Source organism: Salvia hispanica, chromosome 6 (genome assembly GCF_023119035.1).
Source record: "Salvia hispanica cultivar TCC Black 2014 chromosome 6, UniMelb_Shisp_WGS_1.0, whole genome shotgun sequence".
NCBI lineage: Eukaryota > Viridiplantae > Streptophyta > Magnoliopsida > Lamiales > Lamiaceae > Salvia > Salvia hispanica.
The window spans coordinates 10,967,788-10,994,905 of NC_062970.1; the positions used below are offsets into that span (position 1 = coordinate 10,967,788).

Genomic DNA, 27,118 nt, shown 5'->3' on the forward strand with positions numbered 1-27,118 from the left:
GATAAAACCTCTCACAAGAGAGAAAACAAGTCTCACAAGATTTTAATGCAAAATTCAATCAACCCTCAAAATGAAATAAAATGTCTATTTGTAGGACATACCTAAGATCCAAGAATTGGGCCCACAAATCTAGTCCAGCGGCACACTACCCGATCGGGTGAACTCAGTATACCGACTCACTCGTTCGGGTGTTATTCCCTGACTCCATGCTCCCTTCAACGTGTCACCCGTTCGGGTGTTATTCCCTGACTCCATGCTCCCTTCGGCATGTCACCCGGCCGGGTGGCCTTATGGACCGAGAGTCACCCGTCCGGGTGAAAGTCCCTGACTCTTCAATGCTCTTCGAATGGCACCCGGTCGGGTGGCATTGTTGGTTGGGTGCTACCCACCCTAGTGGATGCCCCTAACTCACCAAGGCCTTTGGTAGGGCACCCATCCGGGTGGCTTGGGCGGACAAGGGCCACCCGGCCGGGTGGAAGCTCCTGGTCGTCTGCTTCCTTCAACCAGGCAACCGGGCGGGTACCTTCTCGACTAGATCGCCCGTCCGGGTGAAGGCTCCATGCGCGAGACCATCAGCATACTTCTCGTCGCCGGCTCCTTGGTCTTCATCGACTCCTCGTGCATTGCCTTTTGGATGAAATTGGAGAACCCTTCTTGGAGCCACCTCGTCATGGGCCTTCTATGCGGGGTTGTATCATCCTCCCCTTCTTGGAAATGATTTGTCCTCAAATCCAGGCTCCCTACAAAATCAAAGGGGCTCAAGTCAGCCACATTGAACGTGCAACTCACATTGTACTCAAGGGCAATTCGATCACATAAGCATTGTCATTGATGTGTTCCAACACGAGGAATGGACCATCTCCTCTCGGGGCCAGCTTCATTTTGGTCTTGTCGGGAACGGGATAGCGTATCTTCCTCAAGTGTACCCAAACCCAATCCCCAAGTTGGAAGACCTTCTTCTTGCGCCCTTTGTTCACTTGCCAGGCTACTTGCTCACCCTTCTGTCGTATGTGATTCGAGAACGCATAGTCTCTTATCTTGTTCTCAATTATTAAAGTGAAAAATTGGAATGGTATTTTTGCTGTCTATTCTTTTTCTCTCAATAATTATCTTCTTCACAATATTTTGAAATCAGGTTCGAGAAAACCGTAACGCAACCTTTAAATTTCTAATTCAAAAAATAGAAACTATACCCATTTTTGTTCATCCTTGAACTTAAAAACTTTCTATTATATGGTGGAACTCATTTTCTACTAATAAGCATTCAATCATTTTTCATTCTATTTATTAAAACTTATGTCATTTCAAAAGTATATATTTTTAAAGGACAAAACAACCGGAATTCACAAGAACAAGTAACTCTATTGGAATATTGGAGTATTATTTTTGTAAAGTAATCAAAACTTTAAATTTGTGTTCTAAACAAATAATTTATGCCATCTACATTTCACTTCTGGTTTTTTCTCAACAAAAGTAGCAGAGTCAAGAGCAGGCCAGCAAAGAATTAATCTGACAATCGAACAACTTTGGTAGTAGTTTATATTTAGACAGCATAGCAAGTCCAAATTTGTGAATTGGATTCAAAGAGGGGGGCTCTAAGTTACAAGACAAGTGCTAATGTTTTTTACATTTCCATCATGTTACAATTGCATCTATTTCATTCATCTTGAAATTGGAAACAACTTCAATATTATCTAAATCTGAGAAATGAATATGAAAATAGGGTTCTTCATATGTCTGTCAAGATTAGTGATGACACAACAACAACATACGCTAGAAAGAAAAAGATTGCTATCTGGAAGAAAAATTTGGGATTGTCCCTCATATTTGGAGATGTAACAGCCCTGTAGATTACAAATAAACAAAATTAAATGAAAGTACAACGATTTTTTTTTCACAATCAAAATAGATCTGCGATATTCATATGATTCATTTGATGGACTTGAGAGAGATTACCTAGCAATGCGCTGAGAAAGCCGATGAAAGGGCATGCTCTGGATGAAAACAATACCAGGCCCAGTTATAATAGCAGTAACCAAATTGTCACCCTGCAACAGAAGTAGGCAATGTTACCGAAATAGTAAGTCAAATTTACCAAGAACTTTCATAGATGCACCTAATGATGGCCTAAGTAATTCCTACTAAGCATATAGATCAAATCATGGCCAACACTAATTAGTCGTTCAACTTCTTTCTATTCGCTTTCTTGATAAATTAGTAGCTGTTCTTGCATTGTTTCAGGTACAACCATCTGATTAGAGATAGATAACCAACATGAAAGTTAAAAGTTCATCTAAAATAAAATAAATTGTACACTGGCCCTATATCAACATTGAAATGTCAACTTAAGTTGTCAGATCAGGAGTAGTACAAAACTAAACAATTAGCTGTGTTCAGCGATCCTGAAAAAAAATCCCACTCATCACATCTGTAAACCATTTCGCCTTACATAAAACACATTCAAGTATATTTTTCCTGAACCTTTCAGATACTATAACTTTTTAACTATAAAGACCTTGTCCAGGCTTTACACTACCTTCGAAATAATGACAGGAAAAAACATATCAAGGAAACATAAGTTCAGCACATCTTCCGGAATAAAATCATGTGCAACATATATAAGAACACACAGATACTCACCCCAAAGAGCACCCTTCTCATAGGACCATTATATTTGATTTGTAGATTTACTGATGCTGACACTGCAACAATGCTAGAGACATCAACTGCTAGAACTTCACCCACCTCGAGATTTTTCTGTACAACTAAAAGCACCAGAGAGATCAAAACAAAAAATCAACTTCAAAACTTAATTGAATGGGCAAGTCTACCCAGTATCTAATCATTCATATTCACTTTACAACTATCAAATCAAGTAATAATTCGTTCCAAAAACAATGCTGGCATAAATGTGTGTTTGTTTAAGTACATTTATTGTTAATGTACGTATATGACTTTTAGTGTGCGTACGTTTAAGTACATTTATAGTTAATGTATGTATGTGACTAGTTCATTGTTTAAATATGTGCAGGTTTAAATACATTTGTAGTTAATGTACGTGGAAAGACATCCAAAGAATCTTTTCAGTTCTTCGTTAGTTCATTGTATAATTCTATGTGCTGTTAAGTACATTTATAGTCAATGTAGGTATGATTCATTTAGTTCATTGGAACGAAGACGAAAAAATTTAAATGACTTCTATTAAGTATGAATTGCCTAATTAAATTTTATCTACTTCAATTAAATCATAGTAATGGTAATTAAATACATAAAATTGGAGCGTGCTCGGTTAGCGGGCACTCGCATCAAAATAAAGTAATAAACTAATTTATCCTGCCGACTACATCTGATTTGTATTTAAAAGATCAGACACGACGCATGTACATTGAGGAACTACGAGTACATTTTCTACTATCAGTCCTTCAGGATCAGTAATCCAAAACACGTTTCATTGAACTCCTAAAGATGTCTAACAGAAAGAGTAAATTGACAGCGGTTTCCGGTACCGAGGACCCTGAACTACCGGTATTTACATGGTATTAATTATCCCATCCTTGATTCAGTGATATGAATAAATGATCCATCAATTCTATGGATACATAGAGAGGGGAAAGTATGACACTTATTGTCTCTGAGGGACTTGCAATACTGCATCAAAATTATTATAAATTTATCTGTCAGTGTAATTGCACAGAATGTTTACATTTTATTGTTATAAGGATCATCTTTGCAGTAGTAGAGTGGGTTTCAATAGAGAAGGCCGAAACTATTGCATCAAATTTGCACTGTAACTATGTACACTAGAGTGTGTATACTGTATAAACGACCAAATTTTACTGGTGTTATGAGAAATTCGCAATGATCAAGATTTAGATCTTACAACAAGTGTATTTGTTAGGCTGACAAAACTTAAGGAAGCAGATAAAAAGAAGAACTCTTAGCAAATGGAACCCAGAGGGCGTACCAGAGCCACCACCAACTATAAATGCTAGTCCTTGACCAGATATTTTCTGCCTCAAAAATCCCTGCAAGCACGATTACTATATGAATAATGTTTGGCAAGTAATAATGAATAGTGAATGCAAATGGGTGAAAAATAACCCAAATCTGACCTCAGCACTAGTAATAACATTGCGAGCCCTCTGATCAACTGTGTTATTTACTTTGACATCATTTATTGAGCAAAGGAAGGCATCTGGCTACAATATATATGAGGCATGTCAGATTCTGATGCTGAAAAGTTCGCTAACCATATATCAAGGACAAGGAGCAAGAGAAATATCAAGCTATTCCTTAAAGCAAATTGTTAAGCATTGATCAATACCTGACACAACATTTCCCCACCAAACAGAGCTAAATCAATCTGTATAGGATTGTAAATGAGAAAGAAGGTAAGGCCTGACGTTAAATAAAAATGGTCCAGTAAAGTAATGCCCTGCAGAAACAACAGACCGGGAGAATTCTTGCAAGAGTAGGTGCAGCAATTCCTACGAATCCATCAGTTGAACCAGTATTCTGGAGTACTATGCTAGAAACACTTTTTCCAAGAACCCAATGCCATACACCTGCTTCATTTTCAGGCATATAGACATTTTCCATTTGTATTGACCCAGACATGTAACACATGGAACCTGCAAGATATCTGTATATAAATGCTTGTACTCATGCAACTTTTTGCCCTTCCAATAGTAAGATTAAAAAGAAGAAGCAGCAGATATAGTATGTTTTGTAGCAGTAATTAATGTATTGAAATGATCACTACCAAAATCTACTTATATTTCCATATGTTTGTTGCCTTGTTGGTAATTGAGTAAGTAAAAGTAAATTCAATAGTACCATTAGAAAATCCCCTTCATGAGTGGAACTATCATAGTATTAGATTGTAAAATGCGGGGATAAGTGTAGTAAACACCCTTAATTTTGTGCTAAGAGAAAAAGCATTAAGTCGAAGAGGAAAAAATAACCATCCTCTTTGGTGCAATTGATCTTGAGAATATATGGCAAGCCTTCCCATAGTGTACTCCATCAAGTATCAAGATAAACTAAGAAACATAAACTAGTTACTAAATGTATTGTAATGACATATCTGAACCTGATCTGACGTGCCAATTTGCTACCATTAGTCAGTGCTCAGTACCAGTGTTACCACCAAAACAGATTCTACTGAATTAATGTCACTTGACATCAGTAAATCTGTTAATGTCAGTGATTGACTTTATGCACTATGAAAAGATACTGCTAAGCTTATCTTTTGAGTTAAGTTCGCAAAATATGCTAATTTCTTGGTAAGCAGGTCAATATAACATGAACAGTCTTTGATTTTCCAAGGAATATTAATTATTTTATGGAGTACCTTTTACCAATTCTCATCTGATATAGCAGCAGAGTTGTAAGAGGGTTGGTGGGTTTATACACGCAGAAAGAAGTCAGCTGCAATTTAATTTTAATTACTAGTCAGTTAGCAGTTTAATTATTACTAGTAAGTTATAAGTTACTCCAAGTTATGGATTTACGGGCCTTGAAAGCCTTATGTATGCATGGGCCATAGTAGGGTATTTATAGTTTTTCTTTACAGAATTAGGCATCCAGATTATTGAGAGACAAGCGCAGCTTTTGTGTGAGCTGAGTAATCAATTATGCGGTCATGTTTGAGGAGTTATATTCTTATCATTAAGATCAGTTTGTTATTTCATTCATCTAAACTCTATCATCATCACATAAAGTTCAAAGGATTTCAAAGAATCAAAATCAGAAATTGGATATGTAAGTTCCCAGAATGTCCATGGATCTAAAGCAACCCAAAACCTTCAGTTAAAACAAATACTATAAAATTGACAATTCTGCAGCAGTTAATTGATAGCTTACCAGGCTTCGCAATGACCTTTTCTTGTGGCTTCAACATTACCTACATAGATATAGTCAGAAAAATATGAACTTTATTAAAATCCGATATTCGCCTCTTAAAAGAAGAAAATATTTAATCCTTGAGATAGACCTGAACTATTTGAGCTTCCCCACCCAGTATCTGAAAAGGTGTTACAGCATCTTGTGGGCTCTGAAACAGAATACAGTTGAGCATGTAAGATAACTAAAGAAAATTGAACTGTTGTTTCGTAATAATATGAGTAAGAAGCCTAAGATTGATACTTCACCAACACTTTCATTTTTAGTATTATAATATATAAATATAACATCTTAATTCAAAGTTACTTGACAAATCATGCTTATAGATATTTTCGTTTACTTTTACATTGTAAGGAAGACATATCTCAAAAGGAGAAGAAAAAAGTAAAGAAGTGCTATGAAATTTTTCTTTAAAATTGTGCAGTGCATTAGTTTTACAGTTCTTTTGAAAACAACTCAAGAATTCTGATGTAGAAATCGAAAGATCTTCCACTCTTATAGTGTCAAAATTTCTTGGAGGACTTCTTGTTACGGGCATTACAGCAAATGAATGCCTACTTGCTTGGTTTAGCTTCTTCAAACCAAGCCCAGGATGACATATAACCATTGTGGATTTCTGATATGGATTAGCCACTAGCCAATACTATCACAGATAGAAGATGCGAGCAAGCAAGCATGTAGTGGAGGTGGAACTCGTTTAGGACTTGTTATTTAGTTATTTAGTTGTTAAGTAATTGAATTGTTCAGGTCATCCATTTTTAGTTCGGTTCTTTAAGGGCTGAAGGTGCTAGGAGTATTTAAGTGTGGTCTTTTGATAGGATCTGTTTGTTGAGAAGGTTGTTTCCACCCAAAGGCTAGCAGGAACAGAGAACCGAGATTTCAGTTATTGGTTAACCGATTAATAACCCCAGTCAAAGTGATTTGTGCACAGTCGCAATTTTACACACCAATAACCCGATTTACTAAAGCTATGTCACGTAGAACTGGGCCATTTAAAAAAGTTGTATAAGTTTGAAGTAACAATGGCTGGCATCCCACTTCTGAGACAGCCGAATGTGATCAGCAGGTGGCACAGCAAGCACCCTTAACTTAAATCAATTTAAGGAACTCAGTTTAAGAAGTGTTTGGATACAAAAGCATTGATACACAAGCTATGAAGTGCACTTTTCAGCTGTTAAACTAGCCAAAAACAGACACTTTTCAACAACCCTAGCAGCCCAAATAAGAATGAGGAGATTCTATCTCTCACTGTCCATTTCACCAAGACGCATAACAAGCCGCCATCACCAATTCACGCAGTAATTCATAAACCACCCAACTAAAATCCTAATTCATTGAGAATTATCGAATCCGGATTTCGGAAATCCAAGCGCACACAGAGATTTATACATAAAACGCATATAAATCCGCAGACAATTTAGTCGTATAAAAGAGAAAATTAACCTGGTAAACAAAAGGTTGGAAAGGCGTAGAAAAGAAGGGGGCGGCCATTGATGAAGGATGAGACAAATATCCGATCGATCGATCAAATTTTGGTTACTGTGAATTTTCTGTTCATTTTAATTGCGCCCCAGGGTTTTTGCTCAGAATTCTGCACGTTAAATCGTAAAATCGGCGTTTAGGAGTATTGATTTTCCGGTGATTGGTGGGACCTAAATATGACGTGGCATGCTTTTATTGGATTGAGGAAACCAAATGTACGTGGTCTTGCCTTCGGTGACTAGCTACTTCGTCATAATGTGCATTAAAATTTTCTTTTCATAATTTTTTAATGGGTTATTGGTCCTAAAATTATAAACTTTGGTTAAAGTTTGGATCTTTTTCCACTAACTTTATGATATATTTTATATTATTTTAACTCACTTTTAAAATTTATAGCAATTAAGATAAAAATCATGTAGAAAACCATTTTGATTTAGTTTTGTTATTTCGTTTCATTGCTTACTTGTGGAAGATGTTTACAATGCTATTATTAATAGGAAATACAAGAGTTCAAACTCATCAATCCATTTCAACTAACTACTTCCTCAACTGGCTTTCAGCTGTTAACTTCTCCCTTAACCTCTTCGTCTTATTTCTTTGAACGTCTTCTTAAGCCAGCTTGATATGCTTATTTTATGTATCCCTTTCTACCATCCATTTCCATTTCATCTCTCTTCTCGGATCTTGAAGTTTTACAAGTGACAAGTCTTGGACAACATTAAATTCATTAATAGAATAAGGATTCATATCAGATTTCTATATCTTACACTTCGTCAGATTCAGAATAATTATCCAACCAATCATTCATACTTAACCTAATTTCCAATCAATGTGACTGTCTCTTAATAGTTTGTCATAATTTTTAGTTTAATCAAATAGATACACAATATTTATATTTCAGTAATCTACCTGACTAACTTTTTAATTCTGTCACTTGTTTCTATGCCGTCTTCGGAAAGCCACAACACATTCATGTTGAAAAATTAATCTTGTGACATTATTGAGAGCATGTTAAAACATTACTACTATGAATTAATTTGATAGAAACTAAAAACTAGGGCACAACTAAAAAAGTTCATTGTACATTACTATGATTTCTAGTACTCCATTTTTTTCCTATTAATTAGAATGTTGATTTACCATCTCCTCGTAAATCGAATTAAGCAAAATTAAGTGAAGAAATAAAATCTAGTTCACTACCTAGAGAAAGGACATCCATCGTTCGGGGTCAGCCAAATGTAAGTCCTTATAATCAGATTTCAATTAGACCAGAGTAAAGTGTTGTTCAATTCCATCTTTTTCTTTTTCAACAAAAGAAATCCCACACACCATTGAATCATTAGCAGTTAAACAAGAGGCTCTTCAAAGGCCTCCCTGAATACAGCATTCCTTGAGATTCTGCAGGGCTGCGCGAATAGAGTCTTCGTCTTGGTTAGAGAATTTCAGGCATATAAGTCGTTGAGCAACGCGATATGCCATTTGAAGATCATGATGCTGACAAAAGCTGATCTGTATTCTCTCCGCTTCCTACGGACAGATAAATATAACATGTTAACAAAATTGGTAAATGTCACTAGAAAATATAATGCTGAAAATAAAAGACTAGAAGAACCATAAAAACTAAATTTAAGGTGAGCAAACAAGTATAGTATCTGGCAATAGAAATTAGAGATATTAGCGTTTACAGAGTTTCAGTGAAATTAGAACTGTTAATACGTGAAAGATAGTAGTAATAATATTCCAACTAGCATATGTTAGGTAAGCATCAAACAGAATTGAGACATGCTGGTTCGGGAAATGTACCTTCTGTGTAATCTTTGATGTGATACTTTTGGCCGACTCTATCACTGGAACCGGTAGTCCAGCTACGCTTGCTAGCATAAGGCCATAGTGCGCTACAGTTCGGGGCCCATCTTTCAGTTGAAACTGGTTTAAGGCAGTCGGCATAAGAACATGCTAAGCATCAGACATAACCATGTCATCCAAACAAACACATTACCTTGAAATCCATGTGCTTATTCTTGATCTCGACATCAAAATGTACAATTTTTACATTTGGATATGTTGTGGCCAGCTCAGATAAGTTCTCCATATGAGTAGCAAATATGGTGTACCTGAAATCAAAACATTATTAGTCTATGCAGTACTATCCCATTTTCCTTCTCAAGAAGCAGAGTTGGTCTGTTCATATGTATAGGAAGTAGAGACAAGAAAACAGCTGAGAGAAATTAACTTACTGAAAAGGTGACCCAACGTTTTCATTACATAGCTAACACTTTATTTCCCCGTCCACATTAGACAAAATAATACTCCCTCCATTCCGTTTGAACATCTTATTTATTTGGGCATAGTTATTTAGGAGAGAAGGCTACTTGGATTATTATGATTTATGATACGGAGTTATAGGTTGGCGTACAATAAGCATTCACTAATCACGGTTCTAATCACCACAAATCTCATAAATTTTTTTCATATGCTCCATTATTTTGTCTTATTAAATATTTCCTCCAAACTATATTAGAGATTACTTAGATACACATGATGAGAATGCGTAACTAAACACGCATTCTGACCATTAAAAGAAACAAAAAAAGTGGCATATTCATGGAAGAGATTTTCCGGAGGGGCAATTTATACAATTTTGCCGTAAATAGCTGTTTGTTACCAGCTCCAGATGATTCTGAAGGCCAAGTACTTTTTTGTGCTTGAAGGGTTCGAGAATATTCAGATTGATGGTTTATTATATGAGGCATTGAGGCATCATCTCAGTTACTAGATACTACTCCCTCCGTCCCACATAATTTTACCCAATATTCCATTTTGGGCCGTCACACGTAATTTTACCCATTTCACTTTTACCATTTTTGGTAGTGGACCCCATATTCCACTAACTCATTCCTACTCACATTTTATTATAAAACTAATACTTTAAAAGTAGGACCCACATCCCATCAACTATTTCAACTCACTTTCCATTACATTTCTTAAAACCCGTGCCAGGTCAAAGTGTGTAAAATTATGTGGGACGGAGGGAGTATTATAAATCTTCAACTAAAGTATGAATGGTGATTCTTAAGTAATTTTTTTAGATCATACTCTGTCAGGAGTATCCCATCAAAATACAGAGGCTTAAGGGCATAGTTGGTCACAAGGTGTACTTTAGATGATATCAAAAGCTATCTGAAATCTATACTGAATACTTCCCATTACAATTACACATAATATTAGTCACTAGACATTAATGTTATGTGAACCTGAGTTACCTATGGCATTTCTAATTGTCTATAACGCTGAAATCACCGCACCCTAATATATTATTGATCTTAAAAAAAGTCCTTCTAGTACTACTTGTCCTTACAAAGATTAAGCTAGGTATGAGATTCATGAGCTTAAACAATCAAATAAATGTACTTAAACATCACAAGAATGACAACTTATACGTATATTGGCTGACAAAATATTCTACATTTTAATAAATACAAGTTCGTGTTGTTATTTATTATCTACTCACTGATTTTAACCTGATGTAACACAACAAATTAAAGAAATCATCAAGATATCTTTAAGTGAGATGATTCATTATATCATGAGTTGTTAAATTAAGTTGTAAGCCGAACAATGAAGAATCTAACAAGATATGAAATTTACAAACGACAAGTAGGCATACAATCCCTTCGACTTCGACTTGAAAGTGAGATAATTGTAATAACTAGTGCTGAAGATAGTTAAAGATGACTAACAAATTGATAGTTGAGGAGCCGTAGGCCCGCAGCAAAACAAGTGAAGACTCAGAAAAATTTAGTACTATACTTTTAACCTACAAAACCTTGGATGTGGGCCTCATGGAACAAAATTGACTGTTGACTCAAACCAGTGAATTAAGATCAGCTGTTGAACATTAACTGGGACATACATCTTCTAAAGAAACCAAAGTACCTTTGACTAATACAAGTGCTACCACCTATCAGGTCGGGTTCAAGCAAATTTATCAAGATCATCAAATTCTGAGTAACCATAAACTGAAACTAACTTTAACTCAAGCGGTTTATACTGCTTAGATTTTTACGCACATACTTAAAAAGCTAGTTTGTGAATAATAAACAGAGAAGAAATGTTAAAGAAAATTACGCTTTTAAAGCCAGTAGATGTTCACAGCAGCTCCAAGCAATTGCAAACCCATCAGAGGAAGATGTTGCTCTCCCTAATTCATCTACAACAATCAAACTTCTGCAGACAGCACATAAAGCTCTGTGGGACATCATTGATGAAGCCAATACACAAATTATGAATAAGAAGTCGCTAATATACCTCTGAGAAGCATTTTGCAGGATAAAAGCAGTCTCTTTCATCTCGGTCATAAACTGCAAAATGAAATATTTGCAGTAATAGAGACACTAGTCGCATCATGTTTATACTGAGGAATTCCTAGTTCAGTGGAATAGATTACTTTGAATGATGAGAAGACATTCTTTCTTTCTTTCCCCCTTTTTTCTCTTTTTTAATGGTTTCTCCCTGTAGTCCTATTTACTTTCTACATTTTAACCAAATGAGTTTGGCAAGATTTGTCTAGGTGGAATGGGGGGGAAAAAAACACTCCACCAGATTAATATAAGCTAGTGAAGCTAAACTAAAAAAAAATTAAGATACAAGATCAAAACATTTACCGAGCTAGAATTTGATTCAACACTGTCCATAGTTCCCATCCTAGTAAATATGCGATCAACTACTCTCAAAGTTGCAAACTGAGCAGGAACGTAACACCCAATTTGAGCGAGGATGACTACCAGGCAAACTTGCTGAAGATAAGTACTCTTCCCACTCCTATATATAAAAAATTAATAAACAAATAAAAATATTGTAATAAAATATCATCATCATCATCATCATCATCATATAATATATGAATATGTACGGTTAGTTAACTAAACAAGGCTTGGGGTAATATGTAAGAAAATAAATACAATAAGAAGCTTTCCCAAACCTGCTAAATCAGAATACACAGGTCTTTTTTTATTCATTGTATCAAACTTTCATGAATTATTATCCTATGTAGCTCCAGTCCTAACTAACTGATTAGATACTTTTCCATTCTGCAGTCAAGTGGTTTAAAATATACTACCTCCGTCCCTTAAACTATTCTCATTTTGGTATGTTCCTTAAAAATAAAAATTTTCTAAACTTTCTATTTTAGGAAGTGGATCCCACAATCCACTAGCACTAATTCCACTACTTTTTCTCTCCCTCTCTTACTTTACCAATTCTTCTCTCCTACTTTACCAATCACGCATTAAAACCCATGTTGTTTCAAAAGTTTCTATTTTTCAAAGACGGAGGTAGTATCTTGTAAATGTGTTAGATAAGCTTTTACAGAAAGCTGCCAAAGTTTTTTTTCACTTAAATGGCGCCATTAAACAAAATGTAATCATACAAGAGACATAGCTTGTCAAACTTGAAGCATACACAAACCCATCAAAAGAGAAAAGTTTCAGGAGTAAATTTTCTTACATGTTTGGGCCCGTTACAACTACCATATTTGATGCTTCAGAAAGAAAAATGTTGTTGGCCTGCACAAGTAAAATTTGTTACATTAAATGATTATTTTGTGTAGTATAACGAAGTCCGTAAGGTTTTCTAGCCAGAATATAGTGGTTGCAATTGTCAGAACATAAACTTACCACAAACTCATTGTGTACGTTTTCAAGAATGGGATGTCTTCCTGAATCAATTGCCAATGGTCCATCATCTACAAAATATCTAATTGTTATGTAGGCCTAAAATTGAAGATCTTGGTTACCAGTTAAGGTAACACTAACATGTAAATCTTGGTCTGGTGTATTTTTCAACTGGCTTCGTTGATATTGTATGAGCAAATGAATTGACCATCATATCGAGAAGGCATAAAACCTCAGCAAGAAAAGTGAGCTGAGAGACATCCTTCCGTATGTCTTCCATCAGTTCTGCATCATGTATAGGAGGTGTTAAATACGTCTTGGGTCCAACAAAGACTGGAATGACGTCTAAGACTTGACTTTTATATGAAAGTCGAAAGTCTGATCACAGATATATGCTGGAATCAATAGAAATATCTAATTGAACATATGTGGGACAAGACTTGCATGTCTGAGTGAAAAACAGTAACCTCTAAACCAGTTTAAATGGCACACAACTTCATTCCAGGTATAGATGGTCCAATACATGTACTTCCATAAGGAGATATCCATTTATCAAATGAGAAGTTACAGTTTCGGGTACAGGGGCTTGGCTAGATCACCGGGAAACATTTCAGAAGCAACAAGAAAGCATGAAGCTTGCTTATTACAAATTATTTGGAGCATTATCCTTATAGATGCATAGGTTAGGATAGGACAAACTGACTTTCATCTAAAATATCTTTAATAAGTATGAACTCTAAAAGTGTGTAAACATTTCTTTGTCTAAATATCGATTCTTCTCATATAAAGATTCTGTCACAAAACCCTGTACGCTTGTTTAGGAGCATCATTGGCCTCAACAAATATGCCATGTTTGGATAGTTTGGTGATTATATCAGTGTAGCAAAGGTATGCTTATCTACTCACTAAAGCAAATGCATATACATTAATACATATTCTCAGCAAATAAAAATGTTGAGAAACTGATATTTTCTCCTTAAGTGTTGTCTTTTGCTTCCAAAACTACCGAAATACTTCGTAACTGTGTTCTTTTCTTCTCAGTTTTGAGATAGTTGAGCTTCACGGGATTTAGTTTTAATGATGCCATCTATAAAAATAGCACAATACCATGAATAAATTCAGCCTACTGTATTTTCTCTCCTTATTCATGCTACTTGCTTGTCTTTATGCAATGCTATAACAAAGTAAATAACTAAAGTAGTTTCAGGTCTCACTAATGAAACATACTTACTAAGAAAGTTTCACATCTTTTAGTCTAGAAACCCTACAAAATGCAGAAATCATCATTTAAAGTTCAACCTGAGATTATTATGTTTGTTATTGCACTCTACAATGAACAAAAATATTAGTTCAAAAATAAAGCACCAGGTGCTTGACAACTTTAATCCTACACGGAAAACAAAATTCTAAAGCATGGTCAATCACCATGTACTGTGATTACACAAAAACTGCTTACCACTACCTTTTCAAACTCAAGATAAGGAGTATAAAAAACAGAAATTTACTGCAAAGAGCTGATCAACCAGGTGCTTGACACAATAATGTGTTATTCCAGTTCTTCCCTGATTAAATGTACTACTACTCCCTCCGTCCCACAATAAGAGTCACATCTTGCCATTTCGGCCATCCCACAATAAGATTCACATTTCACTTTTACCATAAACGGTAAGTAGGTCCTACATTCCACTAAGTCACTTCACTCACATTCTATTATAAAACAATAGTATAAAAAAGTGGACCCCATATTCCACTAACTTTTCCAATCCGCTATTCTTTACCTTTCTTAAAACCCATGCCCACACCAAATGTGACTCCTATTGTGGGACGAAGGGAGTATAATTTTGAACCAAAGATAAAAGAGATATGCACTTTTACACTTGGGGAAAAAAATTCTGAAGCACCACTTAGCCTTTGTGCACCAAAATATAGAAGTAAATAAGATCTGCACGGGCATGAGACTTTTGCAAATATTTAAGTACAGTAACATATAGACATATGAGAGTAAAGATGCAGTCAGTTAAGTAGACAAACCCTCCAGGCAACACTCTGTCCGGATGTAGCATTCTTTAGCTGCACACTTGTTTCTTACATTCAACTGCAATCAGAAAGGGGTCAAATGCAAGCAAGCTTGTTTTGGCGGAACAAAAAGGGACCTTAATGGTCGAATAAACGGGAATATTTATGCTTGTTCTGGATCTAATTGCAATCCTAACAAGTTAAGATAGTGTGGAGGATTCGTTTCTTAATTCAAAATCACCAAAGATGCTTCACATGTAGGCTGGTTACTTTTTCTGTTAAAACGTTGTGTGTTTAAATTAATCAATAAATGGGAACAAAGAGATTTGAAAACAAAAGCTTTTTATGTGATTTCCCTGTGGTACCATGTTGAGATAATATCATCTAAAAGATTTATCAACATAGTGGAGTATCATTTTATCTTCAAACAATATCTGCAACAAAAACATTGTTTTGGAGAGAAACAATAGGACTTCAAAATAATCACATTAAAATAGAATCTCTGAATCATGTACTGAAAGAACTCAAACATTCTATAATCATCAGTTAAATGTTACAAAGTACATAAACCAAAATGTATTTGATTAAAATAAAAGCTATGAAGCATGCAAACTAGCATGCAAATTAAATCACTTTAGTTCTTTCCATTTATACTGAGATGTGTATTTAGTTTTAACATTTCAAATATTAACTTATGTGATAATGGTTAACATGACAAGTAGATAAACTACTCACAGAGGCCAGTTCCAAAGAAGAACAATGTATGTTGTTTCCATGTCTATTGACCTGATAATGATTCATAAAAAGGTTATATGTCTCAGAAAACAGGCTAAGCAGTACTTGATGAAAATGAGTAAATCATTCTTTCACCTGGATAAACTTGTTGGGAAGTTTTCCTTGTATTTCCTTCTGAGGTATGTTAAAGTAAAAACCTTGTCTGCTATTATATGGGATTTTCAAATTTGGCAGCTTAAAGTCCTCCCTGTATTTGTTTGCCAAGTTGTATATTGCTGCAACATATTGATTATGATGCTGAAAGTTAGAATAATTATTGAGAAAACCGCACCTTTAATGAAAAATACCTTCACTAGTATCACAGAATGATCTCCGAGCAATATCTAGAAGTCCATCAATTCCTGCCTTGACAGCAAAACACTGTTGAGTTCGAGCAACAAAAGGAACACGTGCATGAAGAACATCGTCATCAATGACCTCTCCTATCCTGAATAATAAATATGCACCATTATCATTTTTGCATAGTATTCATTGACCCAAGAAATTTACTGATTAGTGAAGTTATAAACTCAATTAGTGGTCACTTAATAATACTACCTTCGTCCTTTGAAAATAGAAACTATTTCCATTTTGATCCGTCCCTTAAAATTAGAAACTTTCTATTTTAGGATACTTTTTTCTCTCTAATAAGGTGGACCAATTCTCCACTAAAAATACTTCAATCACTTATTTCTATCTCTCTCTTACTTACCAATTGTGTATTAAAATCCGTGCCGTTTCAAAAAATTTAAAAATCATTGCTGTCAATTATACCTTCATACCTTGTTCGCATAGTAGTAAACTTTTCATTATCGCATATGGACTTGTATATATTTTTGAATAGGTAAGAATTTGCATCCTTAAGCACCTATAATGATCATGGGTTAGAAATTAATTTCTCCACCAGTATAAAGCATACAGACGGAGAGCTTGATGTACCTTGGAGAGTAGTGGCAAGGAATCAAGAGCTGTTTTAAGAAGAATAATGCTTGATATCAAGATTTGGCTCTTTCTGGAAGTGTCACTGGTCAAGACTTCATTGGTAACTTTCTTTTGCTTGAAGCAGAAATGACAGAGGACCTTATCTGGATGCAGCACAAAATCATCATAAATGTGCCAAACATACTATGACGTAGCAGCAAACTACGAAACAATTCTGTCCAGTCATCTTTTTCAATACCTACCAGTTTCTTTTGGAAACTTACGGAGAGCCTGAGAGAGGCCAAAAAATAGTTGCTCATTACTCATTAGCTCATCCTGAAAAAAAGAATCAGTTTTATCATCGTAGCATATTAAGAGCTACTCGTATTTTTTTGTTTTACTAGATGTAAACAAAAGGGACTGGTGCTGAGTCTCTCCTTGCAGCCACCAAATAATAAATAAATACCATCGCAGGCTTCCAAAATAATTTGGCTCCAGACAAGGGAGTCATTTATCTTTTATGAGATAGAGTTGTAAGGAGAACAGATAGGCACATAACTCTTTAAAGAGTATTAGAGTAGTTTAATTATTTTGATGGTTTACTTGGGGGTGGGTTTACTTTGAGGGGTAGGATGGATAGATAACAATATACAGGCTAGTGTAACATTTACTTAGATGGATTAATTTTGAACTTTTTTGACCATCTTTTTCTTCAGATACTCATTCTTATGTTTTTTCATTCTATTTCCTATCAGTTAAAGTAAACACCTAAGTAATGGATAATCAATCAGTTTAATATTTTAATTATGAAATAGGGTATCTACAAGTTGTTTTACATGCTTTTTGAGGGAACACACTGAAAAACTTACAAGACAATCTAGACGGGCATTGATAGTCTCAATATTTTTTAGGGGCTGCAAAAGATTGGCGCGCAAAAGTCTGGTGCTGCATAGAGAAAGAAATGTAAGATTTCTATGTATGAGAAACATGGCATAAAATTATACAGATCTATCATGATTTGGGGTTGGCAGAGATTAACCGTTTCCCTCATGGAGGAGATGGCTGTCTAGAGCTAGTGCTCGAGCAATCCATTTAGTATGTGGAGAGTGTAGCTTTACTGTCTTATATCATTAGCTGTCCATGTGGGACTTACATTTTACTGCCTTCACGTTCTCAAATTGCATTGGTATATTTTTCTAGACTTTAAATGCTATCCAAGTACCAGTATCCTATAACCTGCTCTGAGCTAAATGTTATATTTTTTTACTTAACATATTTTTATTTATCTCTCTATTGCATTTGAAACAAGATTTTTGAAAATTAAGCTCAAACCCACAGCTTAAAAGAAATTTCAGTCAAGTGAATGCATCCCAAATTATATCCTTACAGGAAATAGAAGTATCCGGCACTAAAATGCCTTTCCTAGAATATAAGTGCAATCATATCAGTCATTTTCAATCAAAAGTTGGTCGGAAGCACAGCAGCTATTTGCAGTGTAACATATTGATATATGTCAGCTGCTTGAAAAAGAAATAATGAAATGTACGATGATTCGTGAAAGCTAAATGCATACCCTCCCACTGTCCTTGTTGTTTTGAGAATGTGAAATAAACTTCTCTTCTTGTTGTTAGAGCCCCAAAGACAAGAGTGCATCGGCTCTATAATTTCCAAGTTTTGGACACTGTCGCCATAAGACTACATTACAACTCTACAGGAAGCATAGTGAGATGAGGAGCCATAAAAAATATGCAATGCTTGCTTTTCAAGAGAATAAATGCCCAGAAACATGATAAAACAGAAAGGAGAGGATAAGCACATCATTCTACAAGTTAGAGAGTATCTCCTTTTCCCAACATCTAAAATCACATGCTGCTAACAAGAAGCACCAGAAAAGTAAAGCAGGGACAAGATACCTAGTAGCGTCTATATTCATGTGGTCAAATGATCCATTAAATGTGACCTGTCACGACAAAAAACAATTTTGTTTGCAGTGAGCATAACTTGACGCAAGTCAGCAATTCAGTGAACCAGAATGAAGAAAATTTTAGTTTCTGCTATTTACAGGATCAAACTAGATCAACTTTATGATACTACAAGAGTGTTCTACTGAGAACTAAGATTAGATGAAAGAGGGGGTTGCCTAACCATCTTTGTCAGTAACTACTGTACATATGAACAATGGCATACCCATATTCCCCTTTAAGCCATCTAGAAATGTATCACTTTCTAAAATGGTTATTAGCTTTCAAATTGTCCATGTATGCATGGAGAATGGCATACCCATATTATCCTTTAAGCCATCTAAACACATATCCCTTCCAAAAATGGTCATTAGCTTTCAAAATGTCCACTGTTATAAGATTTTAGCTCTCCACAAATGACTGAATATTTGTTGCTCAATGTGAATTGTGAAAAACGAAGCTTCATGATTTCAACCACTTAGGAATGGTTAATGTGTTTTGAGATTTTAAAACTTAGAGATGAGCATGTCTTTATGAGAAGATATGCATGATAAGATTTTGCGTCTTAACTAAGATTCCATAAAACTGTCCTTACCTGAGTTAGTTACTGCATTCATGATCAACACTTAACCTTTGACAAATTATCAAAATTGTATACCTTTGATTAAAAATAAAATAATTCATATAAATATGGATAGATTCCTGTGTTTCTTATAATCTTATTTATAATGTGTGCGTCACTTACATAAAAATGTGTTCACTTATTGTCAAATCCATACAAGAATGGCAACACTTTGAGCATTTCATTCATGGATATAGCTCAAACACTTTGGCTGTCAATGGATTTGTATGACTTAAACAATGTGCACATATATTTGAATTCTTCACTTGAAGAAAAAGTTCATTTACTTTAATTTGTCAAGAGTTGCCACAGCAATAAACGTAGAGGACAAAAACTTACTGACAGTGAGTGGTTTGTGATGATCAACCCTTTCTCAGCTTCTATCCTGTGGATAATGCAGTATAAAATTATTTCAAAAATCTTAGACAGTTATGAGAATACTGTAAATTTCTATTTTTCAAAGAAAATGCTAACAGAGTGATGGCAGGAATACTATTCTTAGTTTCTCTAGTTGCAATTGGAGTACACAAAATATTTGTTAACAAGACTTTATCTTAGAGCTGGAACATTATCATGAATTACTCAATCAGATCAACTGATAGTGAGGAATAAGGGATGGAGGGCAGGTCTTGAAAATATAATACATAAACTGCACTTCACAAACCATTTGGTTTGCATTTAAAATGCTATATTTAATATATAATCTACTCTTAATGTTCTCAAGATGCCGATATAGGAAGTATTGAAACTTTAAAACAAACTAAAAACTGTCCATTTAGGTCACAAACCAGGTCAAGGAAAAAAAAGGACTATCCATATAGGGTATGCGGTAAAGATCCAAAGAAATAATAAAGTATTCTGCATAGCAGGTGATAATTCACACCTTAGAGCAAGCTTACTAACTTTCTCCATCTACAAAACCTTCTATTCTCTAGTTCTAGTTCATGTGAAGAAAACATATATAATCAAACTCTAAGAAATCTAGAGAAGAAATACCACTTGATAGTTGCAGCAGCTGCAGCCAAGCAAAGATAATATTGTTTGGAATAAGTCTCCAGACCAAGAGCAGATGGTTCATTAGCTGCCAAGTTTTTCACCAGCGCAGCCCCCTTTAAAAAAAATGCATGATGCATGTTATCAGTGAACTTCAAACACAGATAGGAAGGAATAAACTCATTGAGATATGGCTACCCTTGTGTCATCAAAGCAACCACGAGCCATTATAACCTGTAGATGTAGAGAGAAAATTACTTTATGAAGCCCTATGATTCAAGGAATGCAAAGCAGAATACCTTTGTGGATGAAGAGCAAAATTTATTGACCAGCTCTGAGACTCCAACCATGCCGTCTGGTGCTAGCTTTGTAGGTGTAACAATAGTTACCATGGGATCATAAAAATTCAGCAGTGTTCTTGTGTTATGGTATGAGTTGCTGGTTTCAATGTACTGAGAAAGATCAAATGAAGCTGATCTCAAGTCAAACGCAGCAACTCCTACCTGAAAAGTTTATAATATGGTTAGCATTATGGAAGCAAAATATGCAGTTTAATCATTTAAATCAATTCAACATCTTTAGAAGAAATATTCATAAAAAGCTTTTGAAGTCTCTGGATTTTATGATCAAAAGCAAGGAGATGTCAATATATTTCAGGATGTATAACCTGAGGGCTTCTGACTAGCACATGCCACTTACAACCACATAGATAAAACTGTTCGAAAATTTTATGTCCATGTATTAGCAAAAGTTGAAACATCCGATTGTAAGAACAGCTCCAGAATTATATACTCCAAGATTTAACTGCCTAGGAACTTAGATTTTCTTACATAGGGTCTTATGCCATGTTCTGAATCCATGGAAGTTTTCTTATAAGTGGATTTTGGAAAGTGTGTTTCTTCCAATTATATTCAATAACCACAAACGAGCTGAATTTTGAGTTAACTTCATTTACCACACAGTATTCGCATTTGTGCAGCTCTACGATAAACACATACATCTAACAAACTGAATATATGCTGCCGCGCGGCAATCGCAGAACCAATTTAAACAAACGAAAAGCACTAGAATAAATGAAATCGAGTCTGATGGAACTGCATCTGACCACGGAGATATAGTTTGAAGCTCGATAAATCCAATGATTCCACATAAACATAAAAGCAAATGCCATATTGAGTTCGAAAATCATAAGTTCCTTTACATAGGATTCATACAAATAAATAACGTCGTGAGAAAAATTGGTAATCAAGCACGCGAAACCGAACTTTAAGTTGTAGATCAAATAAAATAAAAATATTAGTTCAAATCGGAACTGCACGGCAATGACGGATGTCAAGCATCAACAAAATAAAAGGTTGAGTAAGAAAACCAAAATTGTGGCTGTAATCAGAAATTTTGCACATATAATGAATCGATCACTATCAGAATCCCCATAGAAACGCAATAGTAGGTGTTTCTGTGTGTATACGAACAGAGAGAGAGAGACCTCTTTAGCACGGTTCTCGATAAGGCCGACGATGAAGCTGGATTTCTCTCCAGTATCGTCTTCCATCTTTTGTAGCGGAGTTCAATCGAAACACGAAATTCGCGCGGCACCTTCGTATTTAACACACTAGTACTACCGCGCTAAATGAAATTAAAAATAATAAAATACTTTTTGGATATTATTAAATGAAAATGTGACATTTTTTTTTATATAGGAGTATAAAAAAAGAAAAATTGAGTTGAGAACCCAGTAGGCGATGTACCCGGGGATCTCGCTGATGTTGTAGTGTAGCATGGCCCCGAATCCAAGTTCTTCCACTGCTTCCTTTTGCCGTGGGGTCAGCTCTTTCAAACAATTCACAAAGTCTGTGGTGCTCCTTGTGTATAAATGGTCAACCTTTTTCCCTCGAGTCTTCCTCTTGTCCGCATCTTCAGTTGAGGTACTAGCCTCTGCCATCTGCTGGTCCTTTAGTCTATCTCTAAACTTTTGTGCCACTGATAAAGGCAGTACATCATCCACAGCCTGATCTATATCCAATCTTGGGTGTTTGGAAGCTGCAAAAAGGAATAAGTGTACAATTACAATTAATGCATAATTATAACTAGTTAATGTTAATGAACCGTATCATAATGCATAAACTGTACTTAATAATGTAGCAACCACGATTACAATCAGCTATGGAATACAGTTGTAATGCAAAATAACATGACCACAATGCACAAACAATGTTAAATAATGTTGAAATCTTGACTGCAATGCACCAAATAAGCACTACAACTACACACCGTCATCAACAAAACTAACACAAACACAAATAATGCAGAAAAAGAACTGAATAATGTACAAAAAAAGGTAATCCACTTCTAGCAACATTAAAGCAGAGATGGAATACAGTTGTAATGCAAAAAAACAGGAACAAAATGCACCAAACACATTAAATCATGCAGTAAAATTTTCTCTTCCGACATTGTAGAATAATAATGATGCAAACCAAACAAATAATTCAGAAAATTTAATGAATACTTTTTAAAAATTTGCAACCAACTTCTATAATGTTGATATCCAACCGAATAATGCATAAAAATAACTTCATAATGTACACAAAAGGTAAAGCACTTCTAGCAACATTATGTCTGCTATGGAATACAGTTTTACTGTCAAAAAACAGGACCAAAATGCACCAAAACTGTTCAATAATGTTGAAATATTGAGTGCAATGCACCAAATAAGCACTACAACTACACACCTTCATCAACAAAACTAACACAAACACAAAGAATGCAGGAAAAGAACTGAATAATGTAAAAAAAAGGTAAACCACTTCTACCAACATTAAAACAGAGATGGAATACAGTTTTAATGCCAAAAAACAGGAATAAAATGCACCAAAAATTTTGAATAACGTATGAAACTTCTCCTTAGACGCACTGCAGAATAATAATGATGAAACCCAAACGAATAATTCAGAACATTCAAGGAATAATGTTTATAAATTTGAAACCACTAAGAAGAACAACTACCCAGCTATGTGAAAGAGTGGTAATGCAAACAAATAACCATAAAATGCACAACGAACGTTAAATAATGAAACAAACAATGGAAAAACACACAATCGGTTTCTTATAATGGCACAGCATTCTCACCTTCGGTCTGCGTGGGCTGGCTCTTGTAGGGGCGGCCTCTTTTCGACATCGCAAAACTAACACACACAACACCACCACCAGAAAGCGCGTTAGAAAATACACCAGAACCACAAAATTCGAACATTTAAAGCAAGGTCGACAAGAATCCTCAAATTGAGGACGAATACAACCGAAAACCCTAAAATCAAACCAAATTCTACTCAGAAAACAACAAAAAACATCCAAATATTGATACCCCATTATCTAAGGCTCACTATTTCACATTTTTCAAAGAAAATTTACTAAAAAGCGAGACTTAATACTCATACCTTACACGAGGAACGGAGATGTACACTTGACCGACGGCGCTCGCGCCCTAAACCCTGAACTTTGAGACCCTGAATCGTCGACCCAGTTGCTTTTCACTGTCAAATTCTGCTTCGAAGTCGCCACCGGTTCAAAGCTATTTCAACGGCGGCGGCTAGGGTTCGGCTTGTTCCGAAAAATGAGAGAATTTTGGTTGATATAGTTCGATTTGATAGAATGAGAGAGAGAGAGTAAGAAGTTGGAAGGTGTATCAAAATCCCGCTTAATTATCGGAACTGCCGTTTTGAAACGTGCTCCAGACATTATGTTTTTACTATTATAACCTTATAATGCACAGAATGCTACTCATAATGCAACACGGGATTAATTTCATAAATCTAATCTTGACCGTCCACTACTATAATCTAATGGATGTGATTAAGAAGGAAATAGTACTCTAAGGGGTAAAAGTACCTTAATGCTCCCCTATATATATATATATATATATATATATATATAGAGTCCCATTATCCACAAATCCACTCTTAAAGACCGAACCACCGAACCCTACCAAATTAGGGCTTTTAGATCTAGTTTTTTATGGATAAGATACAGAAAATTTATAAATTATTTTCGCCTTCATCACAAGCCTATTTTAATTCATCCGAAGGTAAATAAGTCATACTAACATGTTACGAAGATTTAACTTCGTTCCAGAATATATTACTTCATTCTAGTAGGTTTTTACTTCATTCCAGTAGGTTTTTACTTCATTCCAGTACGTAAATGTGGTTTCGCTGTCGCGTGCCGTTCTTTCTCTCTACAATATCTATCACCACCGCCATGGCGCTAATATTGGTTTAATAAACACATGGAATAATGTAATAAATTATTGGAATGAAGTATGTGTAGAAGCATTTGAAGTCCTACTGGAATGAAGTAAAAATCTTATCCAATGAAGTAATAACATTCCTGAATGAAGTAATAAACTCACTTGAATAAATTGCATCTTTAAATGTCAATCAAGCAAAAACCCACGTCAATGAATTTGAATGAAACATATGTTGAATCATTTCAAAACCTACTGGAAGCAAGTAAAAACATGTTGTAGTTTCAAGGTATTATGTACAGAATGAAGTAATAAACCTATACAATGAAGTAAAATGAGCTAGTAATGAAGCAGAAAAAATTTTCACAGCAGCACATCTCATCAAAATAACTAGATCTAATGGCCCAGATTTGGTCTCTAGTTCGGTCTTTAAAATTGGTTCGACATTGATCACAACTCTATACATATATATATATATATTCTAAATATATGAATGAATTAAATGGATTTATATATTTATAATTTTAAACTTCAATATGTATTGAATTTCAATATGTTTCGATATATCCGATATGTATTGTATATTCGATATAAAACGATATATCAAAAATATCGATATGTATCGTATATTCGATATAAAACGATATATCGCGATATAAGGAAATTCATATCGTTATCGTATCGAAAATTATGATATATCGAAAATTCGATAATTTTTCGATATTTTTCAATACGATACGAGCGATATATCATTTTTTCGGTATTTTTCCCCAGCCCTAGTTGGGACATATGAGGTAAATAAATCAATTGAATAAAAAAGGCGACAAATACACAGTCGAGGGAAAATAAATTGATTGCTAATTCAAATTAACAAGGAAAAAGATTGTAGACGAACCAAACTATTTGCAGGGGAGTGTTATATTGCTAACTCAAAACTTAATTGTTAATTACAACTAAACAATAGCCATTAGATATTCAAATTAAGGGTTAAGATCATCAATCCCTAAATATCAATACGATCAACGAAAAACGTCAATAAGGTCATAGGATTAATTCCAAAAAATATCAATAGGGGTATTAATGTCAATTAACTACTCCATCCGTCCCAAGATATTAGAGCCCTTTCTCTTGGGCACAGGAATTTATGAGATGTTGTTTAATGGTGTAAGTGGAATTGGTAGGAAAGTAAATTTTTACCATAAATAGAAATGGCTCAAATATGTTGGGACACCCAAAAGGAATAAGGGTCTAATATATTGGGACATAGGGAGTACATGTTTAGCTATAACTAACTTTTTAAAGAAATCCCAAAACTTTAAATTCATATAACATATATCAAATTAAAGATAAATTTATAAGGATTCCAACGATATCCTACATGCATATGTTCCGACGTCAAAATTTGAAAAAAAAATCAAAATTTTTTAATTTTTTCGTACAAGCAGAAATGTCAACATACTATATAAAATATGTCAATATAATACATGTAGAATGTCAATATAAGCAACGGGTTAACATTCTTAAAGCATTGTGTTGACATTCTCAAAGCATTGTGTTGATATTTTCGAAACACTATATTGACATTTTCATTCAAAACCCTAATTTGAAGTTTTTTTTATCTTTTTTGATTTTATTAATAAAAACGAAAATTACACGTGACAAATTGTAGACCACACGTTTTCTAAAATCTTATGGCCTTAAATTAGTAATTAGTTGTTGTTGTAGTTAGTAATTAATCTTATGGCAATTAATCACTCCCCCTATTTGTAAATTAGTAAGTACTATATAAAACTCGGGTTAAGAGAAATTTAATTGTGATTCAGCATCGAGTTATTTATTACTCCATCCGTCCACGATTAAGAGTCTCATTTCTAAATAGCGCGGGTTTTAAGAAATGTTAAGAAAAGTGGGTGAAAGAAAGTTAGTGGAATAGGAGTCCCACTTGTATATATTAGTTTTAAATGATGGAATGAGTTAGTGGAATGTGAGGTCTCTTTACCATTTATGGTAATTATGAACCGGGACTCTTATTTGTGAACGGACCAAAATGGAAAAACGGGACTCTTATTCGTGGACGGAGGGAGTAGTACTTATAAATAAGGTTAGTTACGAATATGCTCACGACCTGGTGAAAAAAATACGATGCATTTCATACTATGTCAATAGATTGACCAACTTTAAGTTATCTAATTGATAGTGCTCGTACATAAATTGTTGCGGACGTGGGGAAGTCATGTGAACCAGAAATTTTCCATTTGTCGAAGAATTATTAATCGGGCATACTAACTCATAGGGTCACTTTGATTTGGAAGGAGTAGTGAATATTTTCTCTGTGTAAGCTTGTGATGTTGAATGTCGAAGTAGAATAAGTTGCCAAATGAGATTTTCCCCTGAGGAAGTTGGCAATGATAATCAATCGATTCTCCTTGATCTTGAAGACCATGAAGATCTAGCGGATAAGCAATCCGAGGCTCAAAAGTAGCATCATATTCCATCTTGATGCATCGTATGTAATGCCTCGTAGCCATCT

The 27,118-nt window shown here is 34.9% G+C and overlaps 2 protein-coding genes across 3 annotated transcripts; both read right to left on the reverse strand.

The window, feature by feature from the left end:
- Positions 1-1,708: 1,708 nt before the first annotated feature.
- On the reverse strand, positions 1,709-7,506 carry LOC125192146. Its single transcript, XM_048089620.1, has 10 exons — positions 7,348-7,506; positions 5,996-6,055; positions 5,866-5,905; positions 4,453-4,631; positions 4,325-4,363; positions 4,113-4,199; positions 3,965-4,025; positions 2,641-2,765; positions 1,957-2,048; positions 1,709-1,844 (listed from the first exon to the last, which is right to left on the reverse strand). The coding sequence occupies exons 1-10, from the start codon at positions 7,393-7,395 to the stop codon at positions 1,730-1,732; spliced, it is 846 nt and encodes a 281-aa protein (XP_047945577.1). The 5' UTR covers positions 7,396-7,506; the 3' UTR covers positions 1,709-1,729.
- Positions 7,507-8,628: 1,122 nt separating this feature from the next.
- On the reverse strand, positions 8,629-21,897 carry LOC125196868 (DNA mismatch repair protein MSH4). 2 transcript variants are annotated; one of them, XM_048095528.1, is made up of 24 exons: positions 21,832-21,897; positions 20,645-20,848; positions 20,544-20,579; positions 20,349-20,461; positions 19,692-19,737; positions 18,683-18,729; positions 18,343-18,450; positions 17,639-17,714; positions 17,033-17,105; positions 16,788-16,933; positions 16,631-16,716; positions 16,157-16,296; positions 15,945-16,084; positions 15,810-15,860; positions 15,090-15,153; positions 13,200-13,343; positions 13,062-13,129; positions 12,892-12,950; positions 12,051-12,207; positions 11,695-11,747; positions 11,515-11,613; positions 9,386-9,500; positions 9,190-9,312; positions 8,629-8,913 (listed from the first exon to the last, which is right to left on the reverse strand). In XM_048095528.1, the coding sequence occupies exons 1-24, from the start codon at positions 21,895-21,897 to the stop codon at positions 8,749-8,751; spliced, it is 2,379 nt and encodes a 792-aa protein (XP_047951485.1). In that variant the 3' UTR covers positions 8,629-8,748. The 2 variants fall into 2 exon arrangements, with proteins under 2 accessions (XP_047951485.1, XP_047951486.1); XM_048095529.1 differs by lacking the exons at positions 20,544-20,579; positions 21,832-21,897 and having other exon boundaries at positions 20,645-20,842.
- Positions 21,898-27,118: the final 5,221 nt, after the last annotated feature.

Coding starts and splice junctions, on each gene's coding strand:
- LOC125192146 (XM_048089620.1), bottom strand. CDS start 7,395: ATGGCCGCCCCCTTCTTTTCTACGCCTTTCCAACCTTTTGTTTACCAG. Junction 4,632..5,865: donor AAAGGTCATTGCGAAGCCTG/GTAAGCTATCAA, acceptor GATATCTTGCAG/GTTCCATGTGTTACATGTCT. Junction 4,364..4,452: donor CTCTTGCAAGAATTCTCCCG/GTCTGTTGTTTC, acceptor AATCCTATACAG/ATTGATTTAGCTCTGTTTGG.
- LOC125196868 (XM_048095528.1), bottom strand. CDS start 21,897: ATGGAAGACGATACTGGAGAGAAATCCAGCTTCATCGTCGGCCTTATC. Junction 16,717..16,787: donor CCTTGCCACTACTCTCCAAG/GTACATCAAGCT, acceptor TGATCATTATAG/GTGCTTAAGGATGCAAATTC. Junction 15,154..15,809: donor CTTCTTTGGAACTGGCCTCT/GTGAGTAGTTTA, acceptor TTCTGATTGCAG/TTGAATGTAAGAAACAAGTG.